Source organism: Bos indicus x Bos taurus, chromosome 3, assembly GCF_003369695.1.
Source record: "Bos indicus x Bos taurus breed Angus x Brahman F1 hybrid chromosome 3, Bos_hybrid_MaternalHap_v2.0, whole genome shotgun sequence".
Taxonomy (NCBI): Eukaryota; Metazoa; Chordata; class Mammalia; order Artiodactyla; family Bovidae; genus Bos; species Bos indicus x Bos taurus.
The window spans coordinates 32,025,699-32,051,513 of record NC_040078.1 but is presented as its reverse complement, the minus strand read 5'-3'; the positions used below and the strand labels follow the sequence as shown (position 1 = coordinate 32,051,513).

The window sequence follows — 25,815 nt, the reverse complement described above, 5'->3', positions numbered from 1 at the left end:
GTAACTGAGACCCGACATGGCCAAATAAATATTTTTTTAAATAAAAGACTTTAGAGATGGGGGTCTAAGTTCAGCTCCAACATTCTAAGTATTCCTTCTCACTGTTAACTTAGCCTCTATCCTCAAGAAATGTCAAAAAATAAATCCATACCTCCAGCTGTTAAGTCAGAGAGTGCAAAATACCAGGTGCTTTGCACACGGTAGTTCAACAAGCCTGCACGATAATACCATGAGTTATATTAGATTTTGTCAGCTCCGGAAGCCTTTCTTAGGAATTCACACTTCTCTTACTTCCATTTCCTTCTAGAGAGGCACAGTGTGTGTTCCCTCCCCCACTTCTGGTTTCAGTGTGGGCACATTACTTAGACCTAGTTTTGGAGCCTCATTCCCCAGAAACAGTGTCTGATACCAGGATTGGCACCTGACCCTCATGAGGCCACCAGAGTGTTTCTTGAGATTGACATGGAGTTATCATATGAAAGACGTATTCTTTACACTGGGAAGATATTGTTTTGAGAATTGCATCAGCAATTGACTTGATCAGATGAAGAAGACTATTTGCAAAATTAAAGCAAATAAAAGCAAGCAGAGACTGAGTGTGTGTGAGTGTGTGTGTGTGTATGTCTGTGTGTGTAAAAGAGAGAGAGAGATCCAACTCTACTGACCACCCCAAGGCAGGTACAGTGGAGTAAAACAGAAAATGAACATTATTTCCTCAGGCTCTGACTTCTCAGTCTGATAATTATTAGCATCTTACTTTAAATTTTGATTCTTTCATAAATTTCTATCCCTGCCATGCAATTCCCCAAGGACCGTGTACCACCCCAAAACCCTTTGAGGTGGATGCAGTAACGGAAAGGACTTTGGAGACATTTTCCAGAAAGATAATATGTGGTTTCTAAACATAAAAGAAGGGTTTGCACAGATATGTGAATGGCCCAAAGGGCCAATGTATGGCAAAGACAGCTATTTACCCCCAATACCTGTCCTTACTATTATGTATTTCATAAGTATAAAAATCCTAATAGCTACGTCAGATAAAACCAGTATTTCTCAGGTTTCATGTCAGAGTGAGTTCACTTTCAGAATAAATTCACAATAGAACATGTAACTTCAAGCCTGAACTCTCCTCTGCCCTTTTACCTGTAACCGGTACAGGTAAGCCTTGACTGTCCACTGATCTGTGTTGTGAGACAGATGATGAAGCTGGAAGTCCCAACCAATTTATAGCTAAAAGATAAGTACCAGGAAGCTTATAAGTTAGAATTCTTTTAAACACATAGATAAGTATAAACTTCCAGGCACATTTTCTTTGAATAAGGCACATGCAGAAAAGGGGACAGAAAAAAATCACAAAGATTCATCAGAAATTTTTGTTGTCCATATAGGAGCTAGTGGGAAAATCTTCACCTCTATCTCTTTTCTACTGTAAGAATCTCCAATTAAATATATAATCCCTAACCTTTAAGGAGATGAGGGTAGGGTTTATACAACAAGTAGGAGAAAAACTCTGACAATTCAGTGTCCAGAATGGAATGTAATCCATCTCTATTCCATCAGACCTTACTGCAAACATGGAACCCTTTCATCCAACTGCCCTATCAAAGCACACGCATGCATGCACGCCCACACATACACACAAACACAAACACCTAATTTTGTATGTTTTAGCTTTTCTTAAACAAAGTAATATTGAATTTGTTATTGCAGTAATATCCTCCAATTTATTTATGCCTCCATGTATCCACTTGGATAATTTCCTACCATTCTACCTCTGGGCTTGGGCATTTGACTTGCTTTGGCCAATGGAACAATAGTAAATACGCTTCATGAAGAGAGTTAAAAATTAATTGCCTGTTGGAGCTTTCTCTGTTGCTTTCTAGTAACAATGAGACCACAATCTTATAAACTAGCCAGATGAAGAATGGGAGGTCTCGTAAAAAGAGACCTCAGTCAGCCTAGCTGAGGCCATGATAAACCAGCCTAGCCCACCCCAACCCACTAGCTAACTGTAGATGCCTGAGCCATTCCAACCAGGACCAGCTAAGACCAATTCAGAACATACAAACCACCCAGCTCTTCAATTTTTTAAAAAAATGAATTCTTAAAAAAAAAACACACACACCTAAACACAGCCTAAATTACTAACCTCTAGAATTATGAGCTAAATAAATATAATAGCTGCTTTGTAAGATACTAAGTTTTGCAGTTGGTTTGTTTCACAGCTTAACTGATTTGTGATATATGCTGTGGCAATGTGGTCCTAGGGCCATGTGTCCATACATGTGTGGACATATTTTCATGAGACCTTTAAAGTCTAGGAGGTGCACTGGTGCACTTCCAAAATAAAAGATAACACCGATGGCAGATCTGACACTCACTAGCATCATTGTTTCCCAGAAGGGAAGGGCAAGAAATTGATCCTGTGTCTATACTGACTTATGAGGGTCAATCATTTCCAGAAAAATACTCCATAGGTGGATAAGAGTGTGGAGTACAGGAACTGGGGTTTGTGGAGGAGACCCAGGAGGAGTATGCAGGCAACTTAAAATATACTGATTGCGTCTTTCCCTCCACCACCTCTTTTCTTTTCTTTGGCCTTGCATGTGGGATCTTAGTTTCCCAACCAGGGATCAAACCTATGTCTCCTGCACTGGAAGGCAGACCCTTAACCACTGGACCACAAGGGAAGTCCCCCCTCCACTACTTCTTGTGCAGAGAATAGGTGAAGGTGTTTTATCAGAGATAACTAAGACTTCCAAAGTAGGGAATATAACGGGAAGATACAACTCCCTCCTCCTTTTCTCAGCACCCTTCAGCAATAGGGAAAACTCTAGAGGAGATTTTGGCTCTGATCATCAGTGAAGTCAGCAGTATTCACTGCAGAGACTGAAGCACATAATCAACACTGGAAAATATCAGGGTGGGACAAACACAAATTCCCTCCTTCCAAAAATTACAGGAGGGGAAAATAACCTTGAAAGAAAGAAACTGACAATTCACAACCATGGGTCAGTTCAAGAAAAGAACTTCAGAGAACTCAGTTGGCTTCTTATGCTTTCAGTTTATTCAAGAGAGAAGAGATTAACTCATTATGACCTGGGGCCTGTTTGCCCCAAGAATGATGCATGAATGGCTGGGCACAGGCAGCTTCTGTCAGGGAACCAAGAAGAAAAGATAAGGGCTTCCCCCAGCTTCTGCCAAGAACAGACTTGGGATCCTTTATTCACAGCAGAGTTTTCCAAGTTTGTTAACAGAGAGGACTCATTGGAAGGGTTATCAAGTCGTCCAAAAAATAAGTCCATCAGTGGGAACAAAGGGGTTGTCAAAAGCAGGAGGAGTGTATCCTGGGGCCAGAGAGCAGCATCCACTTTTCAGCTTCTGTCTCAAGACCAAAGTAACCCACCAGGGGGTCAGGGTCCCCCTCAGAGGTCAAAGTCTCCTCTCCAGAGTCTCAGCCCTCCCATCAGGGGTGACTGTCATCTTTCCGGAGGGGGTGGTCACCTTCTCAGGGACTCCAGCCTTCCTTCCTGGGGGCGTGACCTTCTGTCCAGTCTGAAGGTGCACGGGACCCACAGCTATCCCTCCAGGGCTCACCGCCAGATGGCCCACAGTGGTGAGGGGCTTCTCTCCAGGGCTCTCAGTCTTTCCTTCTGGAGCAGCAGTGTGCCTTCCAAAGGATAGAGGGGTCCTTGTAGGGGTTGCAATCTCACCTTTGGGGGTTATGGTCATAGTTTCAGACTTTCTATGAGTCTCAGTGGCCACAGCCTCTCCTCCTGGGGGCAAAATGCCCAAACCAGTGGTCAAATCCCTGGTCATAGTTGGCATTTCAGGGCCAATTCTTGAAGAATTCACAGCAGTTGAGAACCAAAATTTTGGTGAAGGAGTTGAGCTGAACTCTAGAAGAAATCAACAGAAAAGTGTGAGACTCCTACCTCTTCCTTTCCATCCTGTCACTGGCAGAACTAGAGCTGCTCCAGGGATCAAGTACCAGCTCCCAAGCCAGAATAGGAGGATTTACGAACACATTCACTTGTGGATACAGATAAAGTCTCCGCACACAGAAGCCTGGCTCCCCTACTTCAATATGTCAACATGATCCCAGGCACCCATGGACACTCAGTGGGGTTTGCCACATTTCTGTTGAGGGACCCCAAGCAGAAGTCTGCCAGTTCTCTAAGCTTAAGCCCTTGCTTTGACCTTTGCACCTTGAGCAAGACCTTACCCCGAAGCCTATTCCTAACCTGTGGAATCCACAGGAAGAATCCTTTTGTGTCCCCTTTTTGGGAAGCACAAAGTCCAGGCTGAGGGCAAGGAGGTTGCCCTAGAAAGCATGTTGTAAAGAATTAAGTTGGAGTCTCATTTCCACTTCTGACTAGCTGCATTATCTTTCTGAGCCACAAAATGAGGGTTATAGACTGTCTCCAAGGATGCTGCAGCTCTAGCATGTTAGGTTCCATCTCCGAACTGCCCGGGAAGTCTCTACTATCAAAGAAATATCAAAAAGAAACTTAATTTCTTTTTCTGGTGTTTGTTGCATGAAAGCAAGGAAAAGAAATACAGAAACAAACTGATATGTATTGAGTGTTCACCGTGAGCCAGCATGCTTTCATTTCACATCTCATTTAGTTTGTATAATACTGACATGAGTATAAGGATTATTCCCATTTTGTAGATGGGAAAACAAAGCTCAGAGAGATCAAATGGAGCATGCATCCAAACCAAGATTAGAAAGCAGACTGGCCTGGCCATCAAAGCTTATTCTCTTCCTTCACTGTCGTTCTGCCACAACAAAGCCTTTAGATCTTATAGAAGGGACCCATTCAGCGGCTGCTTGTGCAACTGCCAACCCCAGCTTCCAAGTCATAGCTACTCACCATCATTCACCAGGAGATTATTCAACGTATGGACAAGGGGGAAAGGGCCAGTGCCGCAGAAATAGCCCCTGAAGTCATCCAGGTCCAATGTCCACACCATGGCCCCCCCAAAATGCTCTCTCTTTATGAAAAATGCCTGAAAAAAAGGAGTGGTCAGTCAACCTGCTGTTCTAACCATCCTCCAGACTGAGTACAATGGCAAAATCAGATGGACTCTCAGAAGGCAGTATAGCAGGATGGTTAGCCACATAGCCTGTCTTTGAATCTAGCCTCTATTGCTTATTAGCTATGGCATCTTGAAAAAAAGTTACATAAACTTTATGTGTCTTAGTTGCCTCCTGTGTAAAAAAAAAAAAAATGTATAATAATACTTCCAACATTTTTAGGATCCAAAGAATTCCTACATGCACATGTTACAACATGGATGGAAGTGGAAGACATCATGCTAAGTGAAATAAGCCAGTTACAAAAGAACAAATACTAAGATTCCACTCATAGAGGCTCTTAGAGTAGTCAGATTCATACAGACGGAAGGTAAAGTGGAGATTAAGAGGAGGTGTGTGAGGGAAGAGTGAGGAGCTATTCAATGTGTGTGGAGTTTCTATTTGGGAAGACAAGAAAGTTCTGGAGAGGGATAAGTGTGATAGTTACACAACAGCGTCAATGTACTTAATGCTATGGAACTGTAACAAAAAGTAAGTAAAATGGTGAATTTTATGTTATGTATATTTTCCCACAACTTGAAAAAAAAATTTTTTTAATTCCCACATGTTAAATATTTGGAGCAATACTTTGCACATAGTAAATGTTCATAAATGTTAAGTACTGTCTGACTTCCCAAACTGCTAATTACCATTATCATCATAAACAGTAGATATTGCTTTATATTTTTAAAAAATCACCTCAACATACCTCATGCCAAAATGATGCTATAAAGGAGGAATAGAACAGATAGTATCATATTCTTTTCACAGATAAGTAACACAGTCTTTTGTCCAGGAGTTTTTAAATCACAGATATAACTAAAAGGCAGAGTTTAGACCCCAAACCAGGTTTTATTATTACTTTGCCAGCACTCTCTGTGCTAGCGGAAAAGGCAGACTCATATGCAAACATCTGCATGACTTGGTAATACTTGGTCAAATCGGTTGGCTCCTTTCTGAGGTTTAATTTCCCCAAATGCAAAGACAGCAAAGCTTAATTATTAAGTTGAAACTGTGACGATTCTGAGATTTTATCCTACTTCTAAGCTAAACTGGGCTTCCAAAGTGCCACTAGTGGTAAAGACCCCTCCTGCCAATGCAGGAGATGTAAGAGACTTGGGTTTGATCCCTGGGTCGGGAAGATCCCCTGGAGGAGGAAATGGCAACCCATTCCAGTATTCTCACCTGGAGAATCCCATGGATTCTGGGAGGAGTCTGGCAGGCTACAGTTCATAGGTTCACAAAGAATCAGACATGACTGAAGCAACTTAGCATGCATGCATAGGCTAAATTAACCTGTTTTATATGTACATACACACACACACCCCAGATCTCCTGATCAAAAAAGTGACCATTTCTACTCACAGTAAAAAGTCAGATTAGCACCTGGAGTTTGCTCTCCATTCCCCAATTATCCAAAGAGTGATGTGAAGGCAACCAGACATTCACCTGCACGTGCAGCAGAGTCTGCCCCACAGGAGAAGAATCCCAGTTATGGCTCTCAAGCTGACACAGGAAGCAGGCACATCTTGCCCTTTTCCCCTCTAGAGAGACCGAGAGCTTGGCTCTGGACAATAAATAAGGCCTCTCCGGGAAGGAGATTTTACAATCCATGCAGGTAAGGAGAGGACTCTGGGGGAGAGGGGAGGGGAAACTTTCTGTTTAATTATAGCTGGTCTGTTTGCTTTACTCAGAATGCCTGGACAGTGCTGGAACACTGAGAGATCCAGGGATTACTGCCTCCCAGTGATTACCTGCTACGTTTCTTTCAGCTGAGATTCTGTGATGAGAGCTCTTAATTATGCTCACACTGGGCTCACACCCACCTCTAGCTTGGTAAGGCTCTGTAACCGCCCCTCAAAGCAAGGCCACCCTGCACTGCTGGCTTCCGGCTTTCCCCAGCAATGGGGTCCACCACCCTCTCCTGTGTCCTATGGATCATATATTTAATTCCACCCAACTGGATAATTCCAGAGTCACTGACCTTTTTTGTGTCTTCTGTTTCCAAACCCACAGAGTTAGATCCTAGAAGCTGAAAGTCATGCTCTCTACCTCTCTCCCCACAGCAGGTCTCACCCAGGATTAGAGGAAGTCATAGTGTCTCTTCATGATAACTGCCATATTATCTCTGCTTTCTACCGCAAATGTTCCCCAAAGAACAACCAACACCAGTCACTTCCACATCACTTATGAGAGGAGACACTGTGACATCCCTCTACTTATAAGCCCCGACATCCAGGCAGTGACAGACTTCTGACAACTGCTCACTCATCAATGGCCTCTCCTCCCAAACTCCCTAGTCCAGACCCTTATCATCTCACACATGCACACCTGCAGTGCCACACAGATTACAGTAGGATCACAAGGGGATACACTGCAAACAGTTTCCAGGTTATTTCTAGGACCTGATGAATATTCAGGGTTGGAACTAAGAATTTCTACATCTATTAAATCTACATCTAATCTAGGTGATTCCAAGCAGAGGCAGGTTAGGGAAACACTGGAACATGTCTTTTCTGTTTTAATTCACTATTTAAAAAAAAAAAAAAAAACTTGCCAGGTTCAACATCATAGACCACTGTTGATACAGGGTGCAGTGGTGGTCACAATTACTAAAGTCTAAAGATTTCAAACTCACAAATCAAATACCTGGCTCAGAAACCTGATTTTGCCTGAAAATGCATACAGGATGAAGGCCAAACACCTTCATCAGCATTCAAGTATCTCCATAAATTCTCCTTTTTAAAATAAGATGATTGGGGCAGGTTTGATTAGGAAGCTCCAGTTAGATCTGGTATGCCTAAAACTCATCTAAGATAGTCATTCTCACCTTCATTCTCCATGCAGTACACACACACCCATATACACACACACACACACACACACACACACACACACACACACAGTACAGACAAGGGCCTCACGGAAGCCAGAGGAAAACTGTGCTGGAGCAAGAAAGGACCAAGGTCTCACCTTGTAACCGAAGCTGATGGCATCATCATAGCCAACCCACTCCTTCCCCTTGAAGGCATATGGGACATACTGATCATTAATCCAGCGCTTCTTCGCTCTCCGGACAAAGCAGCAAATCTGCCAGGAAGATCACCAGGGTAGTTCTGTGAAGTGCCATGGAGCGAAGCAACAGCAAGGAAAAAGAACCCAGGAATCCCTCACCAGGGGGTGACAGGAAGGCAGACCAAACAGGGGGTGTGGAAGCCACTCACAAAGGACCTCCTGTCTATTCCAAAAAATCCCTACTACTGCACATTCCTTCCATCACATCTGTGATATACACAAAAAGAACACTAAGGAGTGGGGGGTAGCCTTAAGAAAACAAACCAGGGTTAGGTAAAATCAATACCAAACTACTACAGGAACAAACTGTCCTTTGACCAAACCTGTTCCTTTCTCAAAGACTTTTTATGAATAAGTATCTCCTCTGTTCACTAAAACCAACATAAACTGCCCCATCTAGGCAGTTATCGAACTAACTTTAGAATCTATAATAACTGTAAAGGCCTAGAATGCAGGGAAAACTAGGTTATTATAATCAAGAAAGCATTGAGTGTGGTTTGGGTACCCAGCCCTGAGCTGGAGACCATATGCTACAAAGCTGTAGACATGTTCAACTTGGGCTGTCAAAGTTAAGGTGTGAAAGTTTTTCCTTTGGGGGTGGGGGTGGTCATTAAAAGTTTATCAAAATCTCTTTCACGTAATGTCCTTCAAGAACACTCCCTCATCACTCATAACTATGCTTCACTGGATTAGCAGGGAAACACCTTCAGGAGCCAGGACAGCAGAAACTGGAGAGACACCAGCATCTCCGCTACCACCACAAGCCAAGATACAGCTCGCCCTCTGGCGTCTGCTGTCCTCTGCCGAGAAGGTCCTTCCCACCCATCAGGATTCCGACTGTCCATCACAGCTCTGCACAGAATTCACCTAATCTAGATCCTACGGCCATGCAATCCATGCCTCTTACTATCTTCCCTCGTGTTTCACATTGCCCTGGGTCCATGGCTCTTTCCTCCACTAGAGCAAGCTTTGTTGAGATTAGGGGGTGGAATTGAGGTAGAGGAGAAAGAATCTGTCATGGGGGATGTCTTTGAATCATTTCAGAATAATCTACTAGTGAGAAGGAAGGAATCAGGGAGAAGAAACAATATTGAGAAAAAACAAGACTGGCCAAGAGTGGTTAATGACTGAAGCTGGGTGAAGGACATTTGGAAATCAGGGAATGAGAGGAAGTTATACTATTCTTTTACTTTTGAAAATATTTGAACTTTTGGGGAAAAAAAAAATATATATATCTTGCAAATATTAATTATGTTTATTTAGGCCATATAGTAATTCAGGATTGACTTAAATATTATTTAAGAATCTTCTAAGGAGTGAAATATCTGTCCCCCTCCATTCAGACTTCACCCAGTCCCTCACCTCTTACAAAGGACTCAAATAACTTTCCCAAAAGAAAAGGGAGCATCCCAGAGACTGGATGTCCCTTACCACAGCAAACCACCTCCTTGTCCTATGTCTAACCCTCAGTCTTGCCTTGGTCCCTTGTCCCTGATTTGGCCCTGGGCTCGGGTGGGGGAGCCCTAACTCACAGACAGAGGTTCCCGTTCCCGTCACCTCATAATAAGCCAAGAAGCCAGCTTGTTTGGTGTACTTCCCTGGAGATGCTGGTCCCACAGCTTCTGCCCTCAGCTCATTCTGAGAGGCTTTGAGGAGGTGAAAAGTACGTCCATAGGTGGGGAGCCCCATGAGGAGCTTCTCAGGGGGGACCCCAAGCTGTCGCCAGTAATTCATGGCATATGCCTGCAGGGAGGAAGAACACAACCCCTCCTTGTTACCAAGAGCCACTGGCCTGGCTCAGGGGTGCATGTCTGGGCTGCCTGACAGCTTTCCTTTTCTTACCGAAGATTTGGGGTCTCCAGGCAGAGAGAACAGAGGGCTATTGTGTCCTGTGACCTTTTCCCAGCTTCCATGTAAGTCATAAGACAAGACACTGATGAAATCCAGGAGTCTGTAAGGGGCAAGAGGAGGTATGAAGATCATGCTAGCTAGACTTTCAGAGCACCAACTAGCTAACTAGCTGAATGTCGGCCACCCAACACCACTGCCGTCTCTGCCCACGGGGACTGCCCAAGCTGTGCCCTGCATGTGAGAGGCTGCCCTAGAACACACAGCCAGTGAGGGACAGCAGTGTGTCAGGACCTATGCCCTCCGGACAGTATGCAAGGGGTCAGACCAGGAAACAAAGGCGTCCTGGCTGATACAAGTGCAGCAGAGGTCTGTGTAAATAACACGTGTAATCAGACAGAATAAAAGTGCATCCATCTTTCTACCATTCCAGGAGCCACTGGAACCCACCTCTTCCAGAAAGCTTTCCAGATGGCGAGGTGCAGTTGAGCTTTATCAGGGCACAGTGTGGAGGTTAGCATGGATCATCTAATTTAATTTTAATTTAGCCAATCCCCTAAGTACCACAATTGTCTCTATTTTAAAATGAAGAAATTGAAGGACTTCCCTGGTGGTCAAGTGGTTAAGAATCTTCCTGCCAATGCAGGAGACATGGATTCAATCCCTGGTCTGGGAAGATTCCACGTGCCACAAGCCCATGCGCCACAACTACTGAAGCCCAAGCACCTAGGGCCTGTGTTTTGCAACAAGAGACACCCACTACAATGAGAAGCCTGTGCACTGAAATTAAGGTGTAGCCCCAGTCACCACAACTAGAGAAAAGCCTGCACACAGCAACAAAGACCCAGTGCAGCCACAAATAAACACATAAAATAAAGAAGTTAAAACTCAGACAGTTACCTAATTTGTCTAAGGTGACCCAGCTTGGTGAAGATGAACTCCCTCAATCCCACATGGCTCTACGACCAACACGAGGCAATTCACTCCACTGGGGTCCACCTTTCCTGCCTAACTGCTCTCCATTGAAACCATGCTCCCTAAATAAAATCACATTCAGAAACACCCTGCTTCACCTCTTGTGTTCTGCATCTAACTCAGATTTCTTATCTGTAAATACCTGATTCTTGAGCTTTGAGAAAATTAGTATAGAACTGGCATTTCCAGAAAGTTATGTGCTTTCTTGGGGCTTCCCAAGTGGTGTCAGTGGTAAAGAAACTGCCTGCCAGTGCATGAGACATAAAAGACATGGGTTCGATCCCTGGGTCAGGAAGATCCCCTGGAGGAGAGTATGGCAACCCACTCCAGTATTATTGTCTGGAGAATCCTATGGACAGAGGAGCCTGGAAGGCTATATAGTCCATAGGGTTGCAAAGAGATGGACACGACTGAAGCGACTTAGCACGCATGAGAGTTCCTTGACTGATTTTGTGATTTTGGCATAAAGATCTCTGCTCTGAAAACAGGCCCTGACTTGGCATTCCTGTTTTTGTTTCAGAGGCAGTAGTTGGTAATTCACAAATGTCTCTGATGCCAGCCATCTGGCACTTGGTGTACATCCACAGGGGACTCCAGGAAAACAGAGGCCAGGCCCCTGGATTCACTCCTTGAGGCCCAGCTATGGGTAATGCAGATCTCTACCCAAGAGGATGCTGTGGTGTGGCCTGATGCTCCATCACTTCCCTCTGATCTCCTCAGGAAAGCCTGGGCTTTAGGGAATAATCCTTGTTCCCACCTACCCTCCTGCTAGGCCCACCTCCCACAGGTGTTCTCACAGCAAGGCAGGAAATCGAAGCTCCAGGACAGTGCTGGGCACCTCTGGGTTCTGAGCCCAAGATGCCTCCTTCCCTCCAATGCCCTCCCCTCAACAAAAGAGGACCCACTCACCTGCCCAAAAGGCGTGCTTCATACGCTTTCTGGACGACATGGGGGTCCCCAGAGACGGCAGCAGACAGCAGCAGCCTTGGACGCATGGTGAGCTGGGCCTCATTCTTGAAGGCCTGCAGGAGCTCCTGGGAAGAGAGAGGCAGATGAGAGAAATGGACAAAGCAGAGTCGAGTTGGGGAAAGCAAGAGTCATCCAGGAAACAATCTTCCGCAATAACAGAGCCCCTGGAGCCAGAAGAGTCAGACACAGGCCCTGCCCACAGGTTCCCAAGAAAGGGGGACGTGAGCCAGGGTGGTAAGTCGCTGAGCAGAGGGCTGGCTGCAGGCCCAGGAGCAGAGTTCAGACAGCCTGCCTGAGGGAGTCCAGTAGATGCATGGAGAAAGTGTCACTCAGGCTGGAGGGCTGGGGCCAGACCAGTGGTGATGGAGGGAAAGGCCTCCACAGGGCCCCTGCTCAGCAGCCTCTGTCCACACCACTTTCCTGTCCACCCCTGGTCTTAGGCTCCTCCTGTGCCCGGGGCCCAGACATGGTCAAAACAGAATCACTTCTGGATTCAGGATCTGCCAAGCCAACCTTACTTCAAGTAAGAAGACAAAGGTCCAGCGGTCACGCGCAGGGCTGCCTCTGAGTCCAGGGTACAAGAAGAAGAGGTCCAGACCATCAAAGCCATGTGTCCTCAGGAGGGCGATCACTGAATTGACGAACCTTTCCCGGTTGGAAAACGTGGACAGCATCGTGGTGAACCTGCAGGGGGACCAGGGCCGAGGCCAGGAGTGCTTTCTGCATAACCGTGCTCCCCCCAACCACTCTCCTCTTTGGTTCATATGTGACTGCAGAAAGGAAGGCAGAGCTTTGAAACTCTCAAACCCTCTTAAAGCTCTACCAAGTCCTGGACTTCACGCTCCAGGGAGGATTTACAAACCACCCCTGCCCCTGCCAGATGGAAACAACACTCAGCCCGGGGTGGAGACAGTGGTTCAGAACAGCTCTGCCTTTGAAAACCTGGTTACTCCTGCCCAAGCACTGACCCTCTGCCTAAATAGATAAAGGGGAGGGAAAATAAGCCAAGGGCAAGTATTTCCATAAAGATATCTGAGCTAATGGGCCCATAAGGTGGCAGAGGGCCAGGCTCTGACCAGGGGTTCAAGAGTCTCTGCTCTTCTATTCACTTGCTGTTTGACTGTTTTCTATTTTTTGTAGTATTTTCTCTTCCATAATGAAGACCCTATTGGAAAATCTTTAGTATAGTAAAACCGAACTTTAAGTAATTTGGAGCTAGTCCTACATGCAATGATTAACCAGATTCAGACTTAGGCATGCCTGGTTCCATTACCTGATCATCACCCCAGCTGGTCATCTCACAGGGACACCTGGGTGAAATATGGTAAGTTCCCTAAGCTCTCACTCATGGTTTTTTTCCTACAAATTTGGAACGCAAACAGCCACTTTAATCCTTTCCCCTATCAATCATGAGATAATGAGTAAAGCTGGCCTGCTCCCCACCCCCATCACCATACCCCAACCCCAGAGAGAAGACCTAATAGCACAGACTCACCTCACGGTGCCAAAGTTCCACCCCCCGATGGACAGCAGCGTTTTCAGCCCTCTGTTCCTGTGAGGGGGGACAGCGTCAGTGAGTGGGTTCTCATTCAGTCATTTGGGGAACAGTGGGAAGTAGTGGGAATGGGAGGAGGGGGAGGGAAAGGGGGCAGCAGGTGGAGTAACCTAAGGGAGAAAGGAGTGGAGCCCAAGATGGGGAAGAAGGATAAAAGAGACAGCAACCAGTCCACATATACATCATCACACCCAGGATCCCAGGCTGTCTAAGCCCCCCAAACGCCCCACTCCCATGACATTCCCAGAAAAAGGAAAAGAAAAAGCAGCCTAAATTTTCTCTTCACTCACTTTCTTGGTCAACAAACGTTTATTGAACAATTAATACGGGCCTCTGACTGCTTTGGGCCTCTCTGGTAGCTCAAATGGTAAACAGTCTGCCTGCAGTGTGGGAGACCCAGGTTCGATTCCTGGGTCGGGAAGATCCCCTGATGAAGGAAATGGCAACCCATTCCGGTATTCTTGCTGGGAAAATCCCATGGACAGAGGAACCTGACAGGCCTCAGTCCATGGGGTCGCAAAGAGTCAGACACAACTGAGCGACTTCACTTTCACTTTCTAACTGCTTTAGGTGCTTGAAACACAGCAGTGAACAGACGGACAAGCTCCCTGCTCTCCTCTCCAGAGGCTGTGCTCTAGTGACATGGATTTTCTCCACTGTTCTACAACCAAGCACACAGCGACAGAGTCCTGGGGAGAGAACACTGAGCACCAGCTCTCTGCTGGGCGCTGACCCAGCCACTGGTGTACAAAGACCATAGACACCAGCCCTTCCCTTGGGGTTCATTTGCAGGTGACAAATGATAATGAAACACTAGCACTTGTGAAGCTTTTGTGAGATGCAGCTCTCTCCAAAGCATTTGAAAATGGAATCCTGAGCACCGGGCTTGAAGGGTGAGTTGGGGTGCAAGGCAGAGAAGAGAGAGGAGCATATCCTAGGCAGGGGCACAGCAGCCACAAGGGCAGGGAGGCAGGACGAGCTCAAAGTGCTGATCAACGGGGAACTCCCAGAGCAGGGACACTACAGAGAGCCCTTGACAGAAGGAGGGACCCAAGGATCAGAGGAAAGGTGACGACTGACAGAAGAAAAGACTTACTCCTCTTTACCTATAAAATACAGCCCCACAGACACAGTGAACACACCTCTCCTTGAGCTTGTTGAACTCTGGGTAGAGGATTTTCTCATCCTGGGGATCCTTAGGAACAATCTGATTGTTGCTCATCGAGGCAAAGGCAAATACCAGGTGGGTGCAGAGAAACGGGTCCAGATCCCGAGGCAGGATCGAGGCAGGGCCGGGCCGACTGAATGCCCAGTTGGTGAAATAACACACCAGCTTGTGGGCAGCACCTGGCAGGGGACAGCAGGCATTATTGGTAGAAACCAAGTGGGGATGGAGCTCAGCATCCACAGCGGCATGGACACTTCTCTAGAGGCCAGTCCACTGTAACCCCCACCAAACACATCCCCCCAAAGCTACACTGTGGGGAGGTCCATCCCCCACTGTTGGCATCCCCCGGGGAAAGAACGCAACATGAAACCCTGGTCAGAATGGATCCAAGAGTATGGATCCTGGCAGAGAAGACCCAACAGTGACTGAGAATTTGCTGCTGAGCTGCACTGGGTCAATGATCCCCAACGCAGAGCCAGGGTGGGCACAGAGGACACTGGACTTGGAGCAGTTCTCAGTGGACACTCTCCCTGGCTCTGGAGAGGACCAGTTTCCTCACCATCATGGTGTTTCAGCACAAGGAGCAGCCCTGCAGGAGACAAAGGAAGAAACACACGCAGATTCACGGGTACACCCAGAGTGACACACCCCAGCTCACCCTCCAGCTCCCACAAATGCAGATACACACACCCCTCCCTCTTCTCTACACTGAGTGGGTGAAGCCAGATCTATCTAAGCTCCTTTCCACTCCAATATACTCTACGTGTAGACACACAGGCTTTGCATAGGGACAACCATGACACTGAAAGTCCCAGCAAGGTTCAGACCTGTGGTTCTCTACCCTGAAAGTGTTAGTCACTCAGTCGTGTCCAAATCTTTGTGACCCCATGGACTGTAGCCCACCAGGTCCTCTGCCCATGGAATTCTTCAGGTAAGAATACTCGAGTGGGTAGCCATTCCCTTCTTCAGGGGATCTTTCTCATTCAGGGATTGACTTCAAGTCTCCTGCATTACAGGCAGATTTTTTACTGTCTGGGCCATCAGGGAAGTTCTCAACCCTGGATGCTAATTTAAAAGTAGTGATATCCTGGTTCCTCCCTCAGAGATTCTGATTAATTGGTCAAAGGTGAGAAAGGTTGAGACCCACTGTTCTGATCACTTCTCCTTTCACTGTGTCCTATCCACCTCTACCTAATCCAGGCCCCCAAGTCCCAGGATGCTCCTTGGGTACCAGTGAGACAACAAGCTTATGAAGCCCAGCACCTCCTGATCTAAGAGACATTGAGGGGCTGGGACCCACCACACTCACCAACACACAGCAGCAGCTTCCCCATCTCTGTGGTCTGACAGCTGCAGGCCTAGGGCTGGAGCCCCTTTATATGAGATTCCCCAGGTACAACCGTGGGACAGCGCTGAGACAGCCCAGCCACACACACACAAAACCAGTGATTAATAGGCAGCTGCCCAGAGTCACAGTGACCCCAGCATCTCCTGTTGTCCCGCCCAGCAGAGCCATAGTTCTCAGATCCAACAAAGGGACAACTCCCTCTGACACTGGCATAGACGGGGTGTCCACCACCAGCCCTGGTGAGGGCAGGGCAGCGCTCAGCCCCTCTTCCTGTAATTCAGCCCCACATGGACTGAGTACGAGGAAGAAACACTGAAGGGCAGCAGGAATCCTACTGTTACGAGATTAGTGATTTGGAGGGTTGCATAGTGTAATGTTAAAAAGTCTCAGCTATGGACTCTGCCAGGTCAAAGTTTGAATCCCACTGTCAAAAAGCGTTAAGTTCTAGCATCTTGAGCAGTTAGTCAGCTCTTTGAGCTTTAGTTTCCACACTTGTAAAATGGAGGTAACACCTGATCTCACCTCATAGGGTTTTATACGATTTAAAGAGATAAAACTGTATGAAGAACTGTGACTTCAGTGCTTTGCATATATGAGGACTCAGTGAACGGCAGCAGTTATTAGAGATGGCACAAGAGTTTGCCCCCAGAGCAGGGTTCTCAAACTCAAATGCTGACAGGCAGGTAATGTAAATCAGTGAAGTGGACACAATAGTTCACTCTCCAGTGGATTCGAAGAAAAATAGTCCAAGTCTAGTAACACACTTCAGCTAACATGAAGCCTCTCCGTTGGGAAACATCAGAGATTAGCATGAACAGCCACTAACTTTTGCCTTGCAGTGAAACAGAACCAATTGGAGGATTCTTCAATTTCTAAAGAGAAGACACAAATCTGAGTTTTGTATGAGCCAGTATATGAGCCGATGATGACACTGTCATGAGAGGGGTCATGAACCTAAGGAGTAAACGGAATGCAATTCTGGACACCTAAGAGCCAATCTTTTAAAAATATTAAGGATAAATAAAATAGGTATATAAACCAATGATTTCATGATCCACCAGTTTACTTTTCTGCTAAAAAGGTTCTAACCATGAGTAGGTCCCATATTTCAGTGTCTGAACTCAATCACAAGGACCAAATATTGGATGTTCTCAGTGTATCCACTATGTTTATCCTCTCAGAGACTCAGACTACTGCTCACCTAATCACATGCCACTGAGGGATTAACTAGATGTCAATAAATAAAACACTGCAAAGTAACAATGGCTAGTGGTTGAATTCACTTCCTTTCCAGTATGAAGACCAGGGAAGTTTAATTTGTATCAGCAGGTTGCTTGGTTGCTGTTCAACTGCCCAGTCACGTCTGACTCTTTGCGATCCCATGGACTGCAGCGTGCCAGTCCTCCCTGTCCCTCACCATCTCCTGAAGTGGCCCGAGTTCATGTTCACGTCCTAGGAACTCTCAGGAGTCTTCTCCAGCACCACAGTGCAAAGGCCTCCATTTTTTGGTGCTCCAGCTCTCAAAATGGCACATGACCACTGGGAAGATCACTGCCTTGACTATATGGACCTTTGTTGGCAGAGTAATGCCTCTGCTTTTCAAAACACTGTCTAGGTTTGTCATAGCTTTCCTTTCCTGCCAAGAACCAAATGTCTTCTGATTTCATAGCTGCAGTCACCTTCTGCAGGGATTTTAGAGCCCAAGAAGAGGTAATCTGTCACTCAGGTCACTTCAGTTGCTCAGTCATATCCAACTCTTTGCGACTCCATGGACTGCAGAACACCAGGCTTCCCTGTCCTTCACTAACTCATGGAGCGTGCACAAACTCATGTCCATCAAGTTGGTGATGCCATCCAACCATCTCAGGCTCTGTCATCCCCTTCTCCTGCCTTCAATATTTTCCAGCATCAGGGTCTTTTCTAATGAGTCAGTTCTTCTCATCAGGTGGCCAAAGTATTAAAGCTGAAGCTTCAGCATCAGTCCTTCCAATGAATATTCAATCCTTTAGGATTGACTGGTTTGATCTGTCACTGCTTCCAGCTTTCCCCCCTCTATTTGCCATGAAGTAATGGGGCCAGAAATACATCTATTTCTGCTTTATTGACTATGGCAAAGCCTTTGACTATGTGGATCACAATAAACTGTGGAAAATTCTTCAAGAGATGGGAATACCAGATCACCTGACCTGCCTCTTCAGAAATCTGTATGCAGGTCAGGAAGCAACAGTTAGATCTGGACATGGAACAACAGGCTAGTTCCAAATAGGAAAAGGAGTACATCAAGGCTGTATATTGTCACCCTGCTTATTTAACTTATATGCAGAGTACATCATGAGAAGCACTGGGCTGGAGGGAGCACAAGCTGGAATCAAGATTGCCTGGAATAACATCAATAACCTCAGATATGCAGATGACACCACCCTTATGGCAGAAAGTGAAGAAGAACTAAAGAGCCTCTTGATGAAAGTGAAACAGGAGAGTGAAAAAGTTGGCTTAAAATTCAACATTCAGAAAACTAAGATCACAGCATCCAGTCCCATCACTTCATGGCAAATAGATGCGGAAACAGTGGCTGATTTTATTTTGGGGGGCTCAAAAATCACTGCAGATGGTGATTGCAGCCATGAAATTAAAAGATGATTACTTCTTGGAAGGAAAGTTATGACCAACCTAGATAGCATATTAAAAAGCAAAGACATTACTTTTCTAACAAAGGTCCATCTAGCCAATGCTATGGTTTTTCCAGCAGTCATGTAGGATGTGAGAGTTGGACTATAAAGAAAGATGGGTGCTGAAGAATTGATGCTTTTGAACTGTGGTGTTGGAGAAGACTCTTGAGAGTCCCTTGGACTGCAAGGAGATCCAACCAGTCCATCCTAAAGGAGCTCAGTCCTGGGTGTTCATTGGAAGGACTGATATTGAAGCTGAAACTCCAATACTTTGGCCACCTCACGCGAAGAGTGGACTCATTTGAAAAGACCCTACTGCTGGGAAAGATTGAAGGCAGGAGGAGAAGGGGATGTCAGAGGATGAGATGGTTGGATGGCATCACCGACTCAATGGACATGAGTTTGGGTAAACTCCGGGAGCTGGTGATGGACAGGGAGGCCTGGCGTACTGTGGTCCACGGGGTCACAAAGAGTCGGACACGACTGAGTGACTGAACTGAACTGAATAGGGCCAGATGTTATGATCTTAGTTTTTATTAATATTTAGTTTTAAGCTGGCTCTTTCACTCTCCTCCTTTACCCTCATCAAGAGGCTCTTCAGTTCCTCTTTGCTTTCTGCCATTAGAGTGGCATTATCCACACATTTGAGGTTATTGATGTTTGTCCCACCTATCTTGATTCCAGCTTGTAACTCATCCAGCCTGGCATTTCTCATGATGTGCTCAGTGTATAGATTAAACAAACACAGTGACAACAGACAGCTCTGTTGTGCTCCTTTCTCAATCTTGAACCAATCAGTTTTTCCGTACAGGGTTCTGACTGTTGCTTCTTGACATGCATACAGGTTTCTCAGGAGACAGGTAAGATGGTCTGGTATTCCCATGTCTTTAAGAGCTTTCCACAGTTTATTATGATCCACACAAAGACTTTGGCTTTGAAACAGAGATAGATGTTTTTCTGGAATTTCCTAGCTTTCTCTGTGATCCAACACATGTTGGCAATTTGATCTCTGGTTCCTCTTTCCTTTTCTAAATCCAGTTTGGACATCTAGAAGTTCTTGGTTCGCATAAGGCTAAAGCCTAGCATGAAGGATTTTAATCATGACCTTACTAGCATGGCAGATGAGTACAACTGTCCGATGGTTAGCACATTCTTTAGTATTACCTTTCCTGGGAACTGGGATGAGGCTTGACCTTTTTCAATCCTGTGGCCACAGCTAGGTCTTCCAGATTTGCTGACATATTGAATGCAACACCTTAATGACATCATCCTTTAGGACTGTGAATAGTTCTAGTGGAATTCCATCACATCCACCAGCTTTATTAACAGCAGCGCTTCCTAAGGCCCACTTGACTTTGTTGTCTCAAATATTTGGCTCTGGGTGGCTGACCACACCATCGTAGCAATCCAGTTCATTTGGATCTTTTTTTGTACAGTTCTTTTGTGTATTGGCCCCATCTCTTCTTGATCTCTTCAGCATCCTAGGTCTCTACTGTTTATGTCCTTTATTGTACTCATCTTTGGACAAAATGTTCCCTTGATAGCTCCAATTTTCCTGAAGAGATCTCTAGTCTTTCCCCTTCTGTTGTTTTCTTCTAGTTTTATCCACTGTTCACCGAAGAAGGCCTTCTTGTCTCTCTGTGCTGTTCTTTGGAAATCTGTGTTTAGCTGAATATACTTTTCCCTTTCTCCCTCACTTTTTGCTTCTCTTCTTTTTTAAGCTATTTGTAAGGCCTCCTAAGATAACCACTTTTCCTTCTTGCTTTTCTTTTTCTTTGTGATGGTTTTGTTTGCCACCTCCTTTGTATTGCCACAATATTATGGACTTCCATCCATAGTTCAGTGACTCTGTCTACCAGATATAATCCATTGAATCTATTTATTACCTCCACTGCATACTAATAGGGGATTTGATTTAAGTTGTATCTGGCTGGCCTAGCAGTTTTCCCTGTTTTCTTTAGTTTAAGCCTGAATTTTGCTATGAGAAGCTGATGATCTGAGCTACAGTCAGCTCCAGGTCTTGTTTTTGCTGACAATATACAGCTTATCCACCTTTGGTTAAAAAAATATAATCAACTTGATTTCAATATTAATTGTTTGGTGATGTCCATGTGTAAAGGTTGCTTGGTATCATGGAATAAAAACAGTAAGTGGTGTAGAATGTTTAGGGTGAGGATATTTCACTGAAACTTGGGAAAGCCTGAGGGAATATTCCACCCAACAGAAGCTGTGTCTCCATTTTTTCATCCCTCTTTGCCTGCCTTTATGTATTCAATCAATATTTGTTGAGAAGAGGCCAGGTCCTGATAGACACCCTAGGTACATGCTGATCAAGACAGTTTCTGATCAAGAAGCTTCCAGTCTAGTAACTACATGGATCACCTCTCCCAGAGCCTGTGTTTTCTCTCTTGTTTCTCTTGGAAAAGTGCAATGGGAGACATACAAGTTTTGCTTCAAAACAACCTTGCAATCAGGTTCCTGCTCACAGTATTGTTAGGTCCCCCCTGCATGTTCAATGCTGAACTCCAAACCTCGATCTCATATTAACCTGAATCAGGAGATAATTAAGCCTCCTGAATGCAATACTGGATCAGGTAGAGCAACAGCCTTCACGATTGGTTGGATTACCCCTGATGTAGCTCCTAACTCTAGTGACCAAGCTACTGTTTCCTAATTCCTAGCCCTTGTACCCTAAATCTTATTTCTAGGTCTCCCCTTGGGTTTTTCTTCCTGGTTTATAAACTGCAGGCACCACAGTTGGTTTCTAGGGCCTGGATCCTGACTCACTCTTGCCAGGCTCCTGGGGCCTTACTGCTGGCCTTTAAGACCTCCCTGATGTGAATGTTTGCCTCTTTCTGCTTCTGAGCCTCCTCTCAACCTACCTCCTGCCACCCAGATTCTACATCACTGAGATTTCCCATGAGGTTTGTGCTCTTCCACCCAGACTCCTGCCAGGGGGGCTGGCTGTTAATCCTGCCCACCATGAAGCCGAATCTGCCTGCCAGCTGAAGCTCCTTCATCTGTACCTGGGCCAGTATTCTGGGAGCCTGTTCTGCTGCAGTGGGCAAGACTGGATCCCAGACCTACCTGTCCCATATCCTCAAAAGTGACTGATGATGCTGAGAAGAATGGCAAGATATAACAATGGACACCCAGGAGTGACCCTTGCTTCATTCAGGGGTGACTGTGCCAAAGAGTGGGCAGCTAAAGCTCTGTGTGTAGCAGATGATGAACAGTGAAATGCTGGGCTGTGTTGAAAACCAGTGTGCCATGTCGCTCCGGTCACTCCCGATCCTCCTCCTTGAGTTCTTGCTGTCAAAAGACAACCACTGCTTTGTATTTTTACACACCCACCCAGATACTTAGAAAACACTCCTTCCCAATGCTTAGCCTGTTCTCATGAAATGAGAAAAGACACGTACAAATGTCTTTTAGTTGACCTGCTGAAGAAATTCAACAGTAAACAGCCCCTCCCATATTCTTCAGCACTCCACTAGATGAGGGCAAGATCACAGATGTGAAGGGCTTTGGGTTTAACAAAGCATTTGGCAACATTTTTCATGATTCTTATGTGGAAGAATTAGAGAAATATGACTTAAACAAAAGCAACTGGTTGAATAATATAAGAACACAAAGAGTGTTGACTACAGGTCAGTGTAAACTTGAAAGAGCTTTACCACATCTCTAAAATGAAGGAGATGAACTAGAGCATTGTTTCCCAATAATTTATATAAAAGATTTTTGGTTGTGCATTGGGATTTTTTAGTTTAATATTTATGTATTTATTTTAATGTCTACTAGAAAATGTTTACTATCCCAAAGTCCCATGATTTCATAGATATTGTTTAAGTGTAAAAATTGAAGCAATTCAAAAAGGAATATTTTAATAAAGTAGTAAAGGTAAAACCTATTCAATCTCCTTAGAAGTCATTTTGAGAACACCATAATTCGAAACACATCCTATAGCCCAGCAACTTCATTTCTAGAAATTTGCCATATACATATATCTGCCCCCAAGTAGACAAAGAAAGTATGTTCACTGCAGGTTTATTAATAACAACAAAGAAAAAACAAAACAAAATGACCATTATTTGGAGTACATCCATGTTTCTACACATCCATGCAATAGCCTCTTTCTTTGCCTTTTAAGCCAGTGTTCTCAACTGGGCAATAATTTGGTCCCCATAGGACATATGGCAATGTCTGGAGACAATTTTTGGTTGTCACAGTGGAGGCAGGAGTGCTACCAGGACCAGGTGGGTAAAGCCAGGGATGCAGCTAGTCATCCTACAATGCACAAGACAGACCCCCACAGCAAAGAATTATCCAATATTGATAATTAATAATCACAAGGATGAAACATCCTGGTTAAAGTACAATTGCTTTCATTCCTGTTCCTGTTCTTATTCTTTTAATTCCATTACAAACCAGAGATTAGGTATCTACTAATCCCTTATTCAGAGAAGGCAATGGCACCCCACTCCAATACTCTTGCCTGGAAAATCCCATGGATGGAGGAGCCTGGTAGGCTGCAGTCCATGGGGCTGCGAAGCATCAGACACGACTGAGAGACTTCACTTTCACTTTTCACTTTCATGCATTGGAGAAGGAAATGGCAACTCACTCCAGTGTTCTTGCCTGGAGAATCCCAGGGACGGGGGAGCCTGGTGGGCTGCCGTCTATGGAGTCGCACAGAGTCGGACACAATTGAAGTGACTTAGCAGCAGCAGCAGCAGCCCTTATTACCTTATATTTAAACAACAGTTTCATCTGTTGCAAAGTGAGCTCTTTTAGTGAGGATACATGGTCAATTTAACTTTGTAGCCCCAGAACCAACAATGAAGTGGTCTGCCTTTGGAATGAATGAACTAAGAAAAGGCACAGCCAAGGAGCCAAGGAGCATACTCTGGCTTAGAAAGAGGTAACTGGCATTGTTACAGAAGCAGGGGTTGTAACAGGTATATTTTACATTACTTGTTTTTATCTCCCCATTTCCCTCCGGCTACTTTATCTGAGGACACTAATGACGGCTTTAGGTTTAAGGTGAAAGTATGGACAAATGAACACTGTCCCATGATGATAAATAGTTGAGGGAACTTCGGGCATCTCCTGTGTTGAGGACATGAAATTTTACCTGCATCTCAGACAAGAAAGGACACTAGGGGCAAATAGGGTGGAACGTAAGGTATTTCCCGATCATCCCTCTACCCCCCCATCCCTCTCCACCTTGCTCTCCGACCCTGGAAGTCAGTCTCTTTGGACTACATCCGATTAGCTCAGTAGGCTCTACTTGACTGGGGGGTAGAGTGAGGAGGAGAGTGAGGTCAGGGTGTTTACTCCCTGATCTTTCCCTGTAAAGTCCCATCAAGGTGACTATATCCCTCCATCGAGGGTCACTGCTCCTCTCGAGGAAGACTGCTCTATGTGACTCTCTCTTCTTCCAGCGTCAGATAACCTCTTCCTGGAACAGCTCCACTGTTCTAGCCCTGGCTTCCTACACTAGCTCTGTGGTTCCCCTATGTGTGTGCGTGCAAGTTCAGTCTTAGTCGTGACCGACTCTTTGCGACCCCATGGACTGTAACCAGCCAGGCTCCTCTGTTCGTGTAATTTCCCAGATAAGAATATTGGAGTGGGTTGCCACGCCCTGCTCCAGGGGATCTTTTCAACTCAGGAATCGAACCCATGTCTCCTGCGTCCTCTACATTGGCAGGCAGGTTCTTTACCACTGTGCCACTTGGGAAGCCTGTGGCTCCCCTACACCACTCCCAAAACTCTGTAATTAGTCTCTTTGTAAATAAACCCTCCTCAAATTACCTTAATTTGAATGTACATCTGTTTTCCTTAGGATACCACCTGATATACCATATAACTTTGATCATGTTGCTTATTATTTATGAGCCTGTTTTTTCTATAACATTAAAATAATAACTATCTTTCAGAGTATTGAGATTATTAAAATTCTTACTTTAAATAGAGTGTTTAAAGGACACATACACAAAAATATGGAGCTTCCCCAGAGCTCAGTAGTAAAGAATCTGCCTGAAATGCAAGAGACACAGGAGACACGGGTTTGATCCTTAGGTCAGGAAGATCCTCTCGAGAAGGAAATGGCAACCCACTCCAGTATTCTTGCCTGGAAAATCCCATAGACAGAGAGGCCTGGTGGGCTACAGTCCACAGGGTCGTAAAGAGTCAGACACAAGTGAAGTGACTGAGCGTGCACACACATACTCAAAAATACAATGCAACATTCACTATTTACATTTGTTAGGTGCAACAAAAACTTTACTAGATGCATTCAAACAAAATGAAAACTTATTAACTCACGTTAACAGAAACCCAGAAGAGGTGGATTAATCAGCACTGCTTAATTCAGTTGTTCAGCAGCATCATCCAAGACCCAAATTCTTCTCTAATGTGTTTCTTCGCTATAGGACAGGGCCACCTGCGTCTGGACAAGATCAAAGTTCTGTTAGTAAAGATGGAAGGAGGGAAAATAGATGTTAGACAGCCAAATGCACCTGCTACACTATTAGTAAAGTCCACAGTAATAAGCAGCCTCTCTGACAGCACACAAGAATGGAAGGGGACCAGAACGACTCTTGGGGAAGGGGAGGTGGAATCAGCAGAGCACAATCGGAACGAGAAAAAAAATACCCTTCACAGAAACCAACAAAGAGAGGCTGTTATTCCTGATGACAGTGATGAGCTCGCAGAACAACTCCATAACTCTTGACAACAGCTACTTCACTTCCAACCTCACAGAAAATGCACAAGCTGTTCTTCATGTGGGCCAGTTGTTCCCCACTGACCAAGACAGTAGTTGTCACGGGGCGGTGGAGTTGCAAACAACAGACAGCAACTCTGGCTAAATCATTGCAAACAGGAATTCAGAGGGAAGCCTGTTGGAATCAATGGGCATGTTGTACAACCAGTCTTTTTTTTTTTTTTTTTAAGATATAGCTGATTTATAATATTAGTTTCAGTGGTTCAGTATTTTTACAGGTTAAAGTCCATTTAAAGTTATTACAAAAGAATGGCTCTATGTCCCTGTGCTAATATGTCCCTGTTGATTATTGATTTTATACATAGTATTTTGTGTCTGTTAATCCCATACCCCTATCTTGC

The 25,815-nt window shown here is 45.1% G+C and overlaps 1 protein-coding gene across 4 annotated transcripts; it reads right to left on the bottom strand.

The window, feature by feature from the left end:
• Window positions 1-3,044: 3,044 nt before the first annotated feature.
• LOC113889473 (oviduct-specific glycoprotein) lies at window positions 3,045-25,815 on the bottom strand. 4 transcript variants are annotated; one of them, XM_027536189.1, is made up of 11 exons: window positions 25,015-25,815; window positions 15,230-15,259; window positions 14,645-14,849; window positions 13,443-13,499; window positions 12,466-12,631; window positions 11,888-12,012; window positions 9,998-10,106; window positions 9,713-9,898; window positions 8,054-8,170; window positions 4,878-5,013; window positions 3,045-3,899 (listed from the first exon to the last, which is right to left on the bottom strand). In XM_027536189.1, the coding sequence occupies exons 3-11, from the start codon at window positions 14,722-14,724 to the stop codon at window positions 3,433-3,435; spliced, it is 1,443 nt and encodes a 480-aa protein (XP_027391990.1). In that variant the 5' UTR covers window positions 14,725-14,849; window positions 15,230-15,259; window positions 25,015-25,815; the 3' UTR covers window positions 3,045-3,432. The 4 variants fall into 4 exon arrangements, with proteins under 4 accessions (XP_027391990.1, XP_027391988.1, XP_027391989.1 ...); XM_027536187.1 differs by lacking the exon at window positions 25,015-25,815 and adding an exon at window positions 15,980-17,619; XM_027536188.1 differs by having other exon boundaries at window positions 14,645-15,259.